This window comes from Mustela lutreola, chromosome 5 (assembly GCF_030435805.1).
Source record: "Mustela lutreola isolate mMusLut2 chromosome 5, mMusLut2.pri, whole genome shotgun sequence".
NCBI lineage: Eukaryota > Metazoa > Chordata > Mammalia > Carnivora > Mustelidae > Mustela > Mustela lutreola.
This window is the reverse complement of record NC_081294.1, coordinates 162103698-162114221: the sequence shown is the minus strand read 5'-3', so window position 1 is coordinate 162114221 and position 10524 is coordinate 162103698. Positions and strand designations below refer to the sequence as shown.

Sequence of the window (10524 nt, the reverse complement as noted above, 5' to 3'; positions counted from 1 at the left end):
AACTGCCAGGCACTATAGGATCTCTTATAGGACACTACTTCCAAGACCAGGAGATGTAGCTGACTTTTCAAGCATATAGACACAAACACAATATTTAGAAAAAGTGAGAAGACAGATGAATATATCCTGAATGAAAGAACAACAACAACAACAACAACAAAAAAAAAAACCACACAGCAAAAGAGGTAAATAAAACAGAAGTAAGCTAAAGGCCTTATAAAGAATTAAAAGTAATGATTATAAAGATACTTATTGAACTTGAGGAAAAAAAAGTGGAGAATTTCAGTGAGACCGTCAACAAAGAAAACAGACAAAAGAACCAGTAAGCTATGAAGAACTAAAAAATTGAAATTAAAACTGCACTAGAGTGAGTAAATGGTATACTAGAGGAAGTAAAAAAAAAAAATTCAGGGAGCTGGAAGACAGAGTAATGGAAAGCAAGAAACCTGAACAGAAAAAAAAAAAAAAAAAAAAAAAAAAAAAGAAGAAGAAGAAGAAAAAGAAGAAGAAAAAATGAGAATAGGCTAAGGGAACTCAGCAACATCATCAAATATAGTAACATTTGCATTACAGGAACTCCAGAGGAGGAGAGAAAAGGGGGCAGAAAACAAATTTGAAGAAATACTAGCTAAAAATTTCCCTAATATGGGGAAAGAAACAGACATCCAGATCCAGGAGGACAGAGAGTACCCCAAAAAATTGACCCAAAGAGGTCCACACCAAGACACATGATAATTAAAATGGTAAAAAGTAGCAATAAAGAGAGAATATTAAAAGCAGCAGCAGAAAAAAAAAAAAAGAAAAAGAAAAAACGGTTATGTACAGGAGAAACCCACAATATTCTCAGCTAATTTTTCAGCTTTGTAGGACAAAAGGGAGTGACATGATATAATCCCTGTTAAAATGAAGGACGAAATAAAACAAAAACAAAAACAAAAAAACCTGCAACCAAAAATACTCTATCCAACAAGGTTACCATTCAGAATAGAAGGAAAGATCAACATTTCCCAGGCAAACAAAAGTTAAAGGAATTCGTTACCATTAAAGGAATCTTACAAGGAATATTAAACAAATTTTTTTGAGTGGAAAGAAAAGACCATAATCAGGAGTAAGAAAATTAGAATTCACAAAAATTCCACAGTAAATGTGAACATAACAAATGTAGTAGGTTAATAACTTATAAAACCAGTACAGAGGTTAAACCATAAAAGCAGTAAAATCAATTATAATACAAAAATCAGCCAAAGGATTCACAAAATAAAAAGATGTAAAGTATGAAATCATATATGCAAAATGTGCAGCAGGAAGTGAGTAAAAACTTAGTGTTTTTAATATGGGTTCAAACTTAAGAAACATCAACTTCTATATGTGAAGGATATATATATACATATATATGTATATATATATATACACACACACACACACATATATAGGATATACAGGATATATATATATATATAGATATAGATATAGATATAGATAGATAGATAGATATATAAATTTATTAATTTGTTTATTTATTTACTGGTAATCACAGATTAAAACCTGTATGGGTATACAAAAAATAGAAGGGAATCTAAACATAACATTAAAGAAAGCCATCAAACCACAGGGAAGAGAACAAGAGAAGAAAGAACAGAGAAGAACTACAAAAACAACTATAAAAAACCAACAAGAGTGATGCCTGGGTGGCTCAGTCAGTTAAGCATCTGCCTTCAGCTCAGGTCATGGTCCTGGGGTCCTGGGATTGAGCCCTTCATCTGGCTTCTTGCTAGTGGGGTGTCTGCTTCTCCCTCTGCCTCTGTTGCTCCCCCAGCTTATGTGCTCTCTCTCTCTCTGACAAATAGATAAATAAATTATTTTTTAAAAGTCACAAAATGGTGATAAGAACATAGCTATCAATAATTGCTTTGAATATAAAGAGAGAAAATTTTCCAATCAAAACATATTGGATAAAAAAAAAAAAAAAAGACATAGGATGACTAAATGGCTAAAAATCAGGTCCAACCTATAAGCTGTCTAATGGCACCTGAAGACTGATAGTGAAGGGTTGGAAAACACCTTTTGTGCAAATGGAAGTGAAAAGAAAACAGGGGTAGCAATACTTATATCAGACAAAATAGACTTTAAATGCAAACTAAAACAAGAGAAAGAGCAAAACCTGAATTTGGTGTAAGGAAGGAAATAATAAAGATCAGAGTAGAAATAAATGAAATAAAGATTAAGAAAACAATATAACAGACAAATGAAATCAGAAACTGGTTTTTGAAAAGATCAACAAAATTGATAAACCTTTAGTCAGACTCATAAAACAGAGACACAGAATAAGAGAGAGAGAGCTCAAATAAAATCAGAAAAAAAGGACGAGAAAAAAAAAAACTGACATCAGAGACATACAATATCACGAAAAATTATATGCCAACAAACTGGACAGCCCTAGAAGAATGGATAAATCTGTATAAACACAAAACCTTCAAAAACTGAATCAAAAAGAAATAGAAAATCTGAACAGATTAATTTGAAGTTGAATCAGTTATCAAAAAACTCCCAACAAAGTCCAAGACCAGATGGTTTCACATTTAAAAAGAGTTTATACCTATTCTTCTCAAACTGTTTCAAAAAATAGAAGATGAAGGAAAGTTTCCAATCATTCTATTAGGCAGCATTACCCAGATATCAAAACCAGATAAAGATGCCACAAAAAAATGAAAAACACAGACCAATATCTTGTGAACATAGATGTAAAAATCTTTAACAAAACATTAGCAAACCTAATCCAATAATTCATTAAAAAGTCCTTCACCACAATCAAGTAGGATAATTTCCAGGGATCCAAACAGATTTCGATATTCACAAATCAGTCAATGTGATCTACTGCATTAGCAACAGAAAGGATAAAACAAACAAACAAACAAACAAACACATGATCATCTCAACAGGTACAGAAAAAACTTTCTACTAGATTCAATATCCATTCATGATAAAAACTCAGCAAAGTGGAATTGGAGGGTAAATACTTCAACATAATAAAGGCCATATAGGAAAACCTCACAGCTAAGACTATATATTCAAGGTTGAAAATCTGAGTCCTTTTCCCCTGAATCTAGGAACAAGATGAGGGTGTCACCTCAATACTTTTATTCAACTTAGTACTAAAAAGAAAAGAAAAGAAAAAAAAAAAAGAAAAAGTAAGGGAAGACATTCAAATTGATAAGGAAAAAGTAAAATTTTGCTATCTACAGATGACACCTGGTATAGCCACTTTGGAAAACAGTATGGATGTTCCTCAAAAAGTTGAAAATAGAGCTACCCTATGACCCAGCAGTCACACTACTGGGTATTTACCCTAAAGATACAAATGTAGTGATCCAAAAAGGCATGTGCACCCAAATGTTTATAGCAGCAATGTCCACAATAGCCAAACTATGAGAAGAACATAGATTTCCATCAACAGATGAATGGATAAAGAAATTGTGGTATGTACACACACACACATACACACACACACACACACACACGAATACTATGCAGCCATCAAAAATGAAATCTTGCCATTTGCAGTGATGTGGATGGAACTTGATGGTATTATGCTATGTGAAACAAGTTAATCAGATAAAGAAAATTATCATATGATCTCTCTGATATGAGGAATTTGAGAGGCAGAGCAGGGGGCCGTGTGGGGTAGGGAGGGAAAAAATGAAAGAATATGGGACCAGGGAGGGAGACAAACCATAACAGACTCTTAATCTCAGGAAACAAACTGAGGGTTGCAGGAATGGAGGGGGAGGGAGGGATGGGGTGGCTGGGTGGAGGACATTAGGGAAAATATTTGCTATGATGAGTGCTGTGAATTGTGTAAGACTGGTAATGCACAAACCCTGAAGCAAATAATATATGTTAATTTTAAAAAGTAATAAATAAAGTGATAAAGTGAAAAGAAGAAAATCTATTGCATTTCTATACACCAATAATGAAGCAGCAGAAAGAGAAATTTATAAAATAATCTTATTTATAATTGTAGAAAAATAATAAAACTCCTAAGAATAAACTTAACCAAGGAGATGAAAACTTGTACTGTGAAAACTATAAAACACTGATGAAAGAAATTGAGGATGACAAGAACAAATAGAGAGATATTTCATGCTCATGAATTGGAAAAAAAAATACCGTTAAAATTTCTATGCTAACCAAAGCATCCTATTGATTTAAGCCAATTCCTATTAAAATACCAACAACATTTTTCTTCAGAACAAACAAGCCTAAAATTTATGTGGAACTACCAAGGACCTCAAATAGCCAAAAATATATTTAAAAAGAACAAAACTGGAAGATCACAATCCCAGATTTCAAGACATACTACATATAACTCTAGTAAATCAAAGCTCTAGTAATCAAAACAAATGGTACTGGCACAAAAATAGACACATAGGTCAACTGAATTGAACAGAGTGTCCAGAAATGAGCCCATGCTTTTATGGTCAATCTACAAAAACAGAAGCAAAAATACAATGGAAAAAATTCTTTCCAACAAATGGTGTGGGGGGGAAATTGGACAACTACATGCAAAGAATAAAAGACTACTTTCTTTTTTTTTTTCCCTAAGATTTTATTTTTATTTATTTGATAGAGTTCACATGTAGGCAGAAAGGCAGGCAGAAAGAGAGGGGGAATCAGGCTCCCTGCTGAGCAGAAAGCCGGATGTGGAGCTCCATCCCAGGACCCTGAGATCATGACCTGATCTGAAGGCAGAGGCCTAACCCATGGAGCCACCCTGGTGCCCCCAAGACCACTCTCTTACACCATACACAAACATAAACCATAATGAAACCATAATCCATTTGCAATGACGTGCATGGAGCTGGAGTGTATTATGCTAAGCAAACTAAGTCAGTCAGAGAAGACAAATACCACATGACTTCACTCAGATGTGGAAATTAAGAAAGAAAACCAATAAGCAAAGATAAAAGAGACAAAAAACAGACTCTTAAATACAGAACACAAAGTAGTGGGTGGCAGAGGGAAGGTGGAAGGGGGGGAATGGGTGAAATAGGTAAAGGGGAAAAGGTAAAAGCACACTTATGATTATTGAGTAATGTATGTAACTGTTGAATCACTACACTGTACATCTGAAACCAATATACCACTGCATGGTAATTATTCTTGAAGATACATATTAAATAAATATACTGAAAAAAACAAAATGAAGCAAGATAGAATGGTGCATTTAGTTGCATGGACTAACGATATTATTGGCCTTAACTAAAATCCTATAGGGAAACCTGTGTACAAACTGGAACCACATTTTTTAAAAATTTATTTTTTATTTATTTTCAGCATAACAGTATTCTTTATTTTTTCACCACACCCAGTGCTCCATGCAATCCGTTCCCTCTCTAATACCCACCACCTGGTACCCTAACCTCCCACCCCACCGCCACTTCAATCCCCACAGATTGTTTTTCAGAGTCCATAGTGTCTCATGGTTCACCTCTCCTTCCAATTAAAGTCAAACTGTGAGAACACTCTGCCATGAAAACATTTGTGATGGAAAAAGGCCAGCATAGAGATTTCCTTTGTTTAGAAGGGGAAGGGATACATTTAAAGAATAATTAAAAATGACCCAACGATGTACCTATTCTATATCTGTATTGAGTCATAATAAAGAAAAATTTGTGTCTACATACATTTACTAAAAATCTTCCAAGTGCTTTTTGGTAAAACACAAAAGCTTTTAATATTTAACTCCTCTGTACATTAGCTATAGGAAGCTGTGTATTTCAGAGTATTTATTAAATGAAATTATTTATGTTCACTGATATTTATAAATGATGTTTTTCACAAATGGCTGAAAATATTATGACCTTATCCTAATTGACCTTTATCAATTTTGTTATAATTAATATTGCAGGCATATAAAAATTGAGTGCAGTGCCTAGGTGGCTCTGTTTGTTAAGCATCTGCCTTCAGCTCAGGTCATGATCCTGGGGTCCCAGGATAGAGCCCTACATTGGGCTCCCTGCTAAGCAGGGAGTCTGCCTCTCCCTCTGAGCCTCACCGCACTCATGCTCTCTCTCTCTCAAGCTCTCTGTCTCTCTCTCACACACATAAATAAATCTTAAAAAAAAAAAAAAAAAAGTCTTTAAAAAATCCCTGGGTGTTTTCTCTAAATAGTTAGAATGGTGCTATAAGATTGTTTCCTGGCCAAAAATATTAGTGAAAATAAGTAAACTAGTAATCCTAAATGACTCATTTCCATGTAGCCTAAAACCTTGTTTTAATACTGTTGTTTATATAGGCCCACAGGTCATGCATGTGACATTGCACCAGAAGCTTCCCAGAGTACATGTGCCTATCTTTATAACTTGCAATATCAAGTACATTCAAGTATAAATGTATCAAAACCACCAAAAGACAAAACCATGAGAAAATTTCAGAGATTTCACAAAAGACACAAAGGTTAGAAGAAACTTCCTTTTACCTAGAGATCACAAAATAAAGTAGTATACATATAAACTAACTTGCCCTCCTCGATCTTTGCAATATCCACATTTTTAAAAAAAATTTTATAAATCCAGTGAGGAAGTATGGATTGAAAATAAAAGCAAAGCTTCTCTTCAAGGAAATGGTTGTTTGAAATATGAAAGTAATATGAAAACTGGGTATGAACCTAAAGATCTAGGGTTAAAAAATAAGTAAAACCTATGCAAAGTTAATGTATGCATACTTCAATTTTTTATTACTTTTTGGAAAATATTAGGGTTCTCCAAAGAAACAGAATCAATAGACCATATAGATATAGATAATAGATGGATAGATGATTGATAGATAAATAGATGATAGATACATAATACATAAATAGATGACAGATGGCTAGATGATAGATGGTAGATAGGTAGAGAGATTCTAAGGAAATGACTCTTGTGATTTGGGGGGCTGGCAAGTTCAAAATCTGTAAGACATACTGGAAATCCAAGGAAGTCCAGCAGTGAAGTCCAGCAGTGGTCTAAAAGTAAAATTCCCTCTTGCTAGGTGGATTTCTGTTTTATCCTAAGGCCTTCAACTGATTGGATACAGCCCACCTACACATTTGGAGAGCAATCTGCTTTACTCAAAGTTTAATGATCTAAATATTAATCTCCTCTTAGATATACCTTCATAGTCACAACAGGAATGGTGTTCAAACAAACACCTGGGTACTGTAGCCTAGTCAGACTGAAAGAGCAAGTTCACCATTACAGACACCAATTAGTTCCTAGAATTCATTGAAATTTTATTGATTTCATTAATTTTTACAACTTAAAGATACTCATGTTCACCTTTTGCTATAAATATGAGAAAAATATATTGCAAAGAAAACTTTGCCTTGCCATTAAATCTTGAATCATTCCTACTTCAGAATTGTCAGAAGGTGAAAATACATAAGTTAATGAAGTACAGATCCATTTTCATCATAATTAGCATCATCATCCTCACCATGATCATCATTTATCCTGGCAAACTCTCTCATACTGTGCAGCTTCCCATTCCTGTCCACATGCTCCCACACCACTATCTCCTTCTGTGACCTTCAGATCACTAATTCAATTAGTAAGAATGGTATCCCTAGAGAGAGAGAAAGAGAGAGAGGTAAACCAAAAAACAGACTCTTAACTGCAGAGAACAAACTGATGGTGACCAGAGGGGTTGGAGTTGGGGGATGGGTTAAGCGAATGATGGGCATCAAGGAGTGCACTTGTGATAAACACCAGGTGTTATATGGATGTGTGAGGATGTGGATGAAGCTAGAGGGTATTATGTTAAGTCACTCAGAGAAAGACAAATACCGCATGATCTCACTCATATGTGGAATTTAAGAAACAAAACAGATGAGCAGAGGGAAAAGAGGAGAAAGAGACAAATCAAGAACTAGACTCTTCACTCTAGATAACACACTGATGGTCACTAGAGGGGCGGGGTGGGAGATGGGAAAAACAGGTGATGGGGATGAAAGAGGGCACTTTTGAATACCTGGTGTTGTATGGAAGTGATGAATCACTAAATTCTACACTTGAAACTATTATTATACTGTAAACTGAAATTTAAAAACTTTTTTAAAAGAGTATTTAGGAAAAAAATAATTCTATCCTTTTTTTATTTTTTTTCCCCCTCAATATAGATGTATTGTCTGCTTGGGAGCTTGTTCCAGTAAGACTCTTTAAGGCAGTGACCTTCAAACTTCTGTGTCAGTGGTTTGCTGTAAGGAAAACATTTGACACACACACACAGCTGACTTACCCTACCTTATGGAATCATCCCTGAAATGTTCTCTACCCTTTTATGTTAACCCAACTAACTTTTATTTATTTATTTTTTTAAGATTTTATTTATTCACCTGATAGAGATCACAAGCAGACGGAGAGGCAGGCAGAGAGAGAGAGAGGGGGAAGCAGGCTCCCTGCTGAGCAGAGAGCCCGATGTGGGACTTGATCCCAGGACCCTGAGATCATGACCTGAGCCGAAGGCAGCAGCCCAATACACTGAGCCACCCAGGCGCCCCAACCCAACTAGCTTTTAAATGCTAGTTGCCTTGAATTCTCATTAAGTTGACTTAATTTAGATTGACAAGTGGCATAGGACTTGAAATTTTAAATAACCACTGTTGTTGGGGAAGCAGCTACACATTACTTGCTCAGGGCAGGGGTTAGCAGGCAACAGTAGCCTGCAAAAGTAACAGCACCTTCTCCAGGAGGGTCTAGAACGTTTGTACTAAAAGGGTTTATGGACCGGACCTATAGACCGTCAGCATCCCAGTCTCGCCCTCACACACGCATACACACTTCTTTAACCCCGCTGTCTCTTCCCTGATGGCTGATTTGGGAGTGACATTAAAGGCCCCTGGAGTCCGAGCCACAATTCATGCCTGTCCCCACTGAACAGAGAGGAAGTAGCTTCTCCCATTCCCCCAGCACACTATCTCCCGCGGTTAACACTGTCTCCTGGAAGGACAAGGGTTCTGTCCAGCCCCCACAAGCAGAGACACTGCTTTAGGACTCCTGAAAGAGAGTAGACCCGCTGCACCCACCCTTCAGTGTCTGTGCACCACCCTGCGCACCGGCCCTGATCTGGAGCACCTAGTCTTCCCAGACCTGAAGCACCTGAGCGCTTCCCTCAGTGCGCTCTCCTGCCCAATGCACCTCTGTCTTTACCGAGAACCTTGCGCATGGCCCCCTGCACGTCTTTGCTTCTCAGCGTGTAGATGAAAGGATTCAGAGTGGGGGTTGCTAGACAGTAGAAGAGTGTGAGGAACTTTCCCTGTTCCTGGCTGGCCACATTCCCAGGCTGCATGTACATGTAGATTATGCTGCTGTAAAAGAGGGACACCACTGCCATGTGCGAAGAGCAGGTGTTGAAAGCCTTGCGCCTCCCCGCTGCAGACCGGATGCGTGCAACTGCAGCTGCAATGTAGCCGTAGGACACTAGGATCATGGTGAGAGGCACCAGCATGATGGGGATGGCCGGGAAGAAAGCTAAGCCTTCAATGCGGCTGGTGTCCACACAGGAAATGCAGATGCTGGCTGGCATCTCACACACGAAGTGGTTGATGCGGTGCTGGCCACAGCGCCCCAGGGACATGGTCAGTGGGGACATGAGCATAATGTTGGTGATCCCACTGAGCCAGGCAAAGGTTGCCAGTTGCAGGCACAACTGTGGGTGCATGATGGCCATATAGTGGAGTGGCTTGCATACAGCCACAAAGCGGTCATAGGCCATGACGGAAAGGAGAATGCACTCAGTGCCCCCCCACAGACAGGAAAGCAAAGAGTTGGACAACACAACCTACATAAGTGATGGTCTTATGTGGCCCCCAGAGGTTGACCAGCATCTGAGTTATGCTGCTAGTCGTGTAGCAGAGGTCCAGGAGGGACAGATTGCAGAGGAAGAAGTACATAGGCAAGTGCAGTCGAGGGTCCACCAGGGAGAGAAAGATGATGGTCGAGTTCCACACCACAGCCGGAAGGTAAAAAACTGTGTTAAGGAAAAACAGAATGGTCTCCAACTTTGGGTGATCAGAGAACCCCAGCAGAATGAAGTCTCCTCCAGAGCTCGTGTTACTTCTTTCCATCACTCTTGGCTTGATAAACCTGTTTGCAGAGGTTAACATCTGTGCTATCACTCATGCAGAAAATGACCTCGTTTGGTCCCAACAGTGGATGCATTTCACTGAGCCCCCTCACACCTGAACTGGGTCACCTGCCTGCCCATTCCTGGAACTGGAGGCTGAGGTACTAAAAACATATTTGTCTGTAAAGCAATGAAAGCCATGACTTTGGCCTCAATATTTTATAATCTGGTTAAATGAGATAAGCGGATAGATTTTTTTTTTTTAAATATAAGCTTTCAATGATATAATTAGCAATAAGATAATTTAGGGGGAAAAAAGCAAATACTTTTGTTAGAATCCACTAATTTTAAGCATATTTCTCTACTAACTGACAAATTACCTTCTAAAATTTGTGGAACAATGGCTTCAATTAGTATGATCAA

General features: G+C 37.5%; 1 protein-coding gene across 1 annotated transcript; it reads right to left on the bottom strand.

Moving 5' to 3' along the window:
- Nucleotides 1–9147: 9147 nt before the first annotated feature.
- Nucleotides 9148–10102, bottom strand: LOC131831247 (putative olfactory receptor 2W6). Its single transcript, XM_059173403.1, is given in 2 exon segments — nt 9148–9780; nt 9782–10102. Coding segments are annotated over 2 exon segments (954 nt in total).
- Nucleotides 10103–10524: the final 422 nt, after the last annotated feature.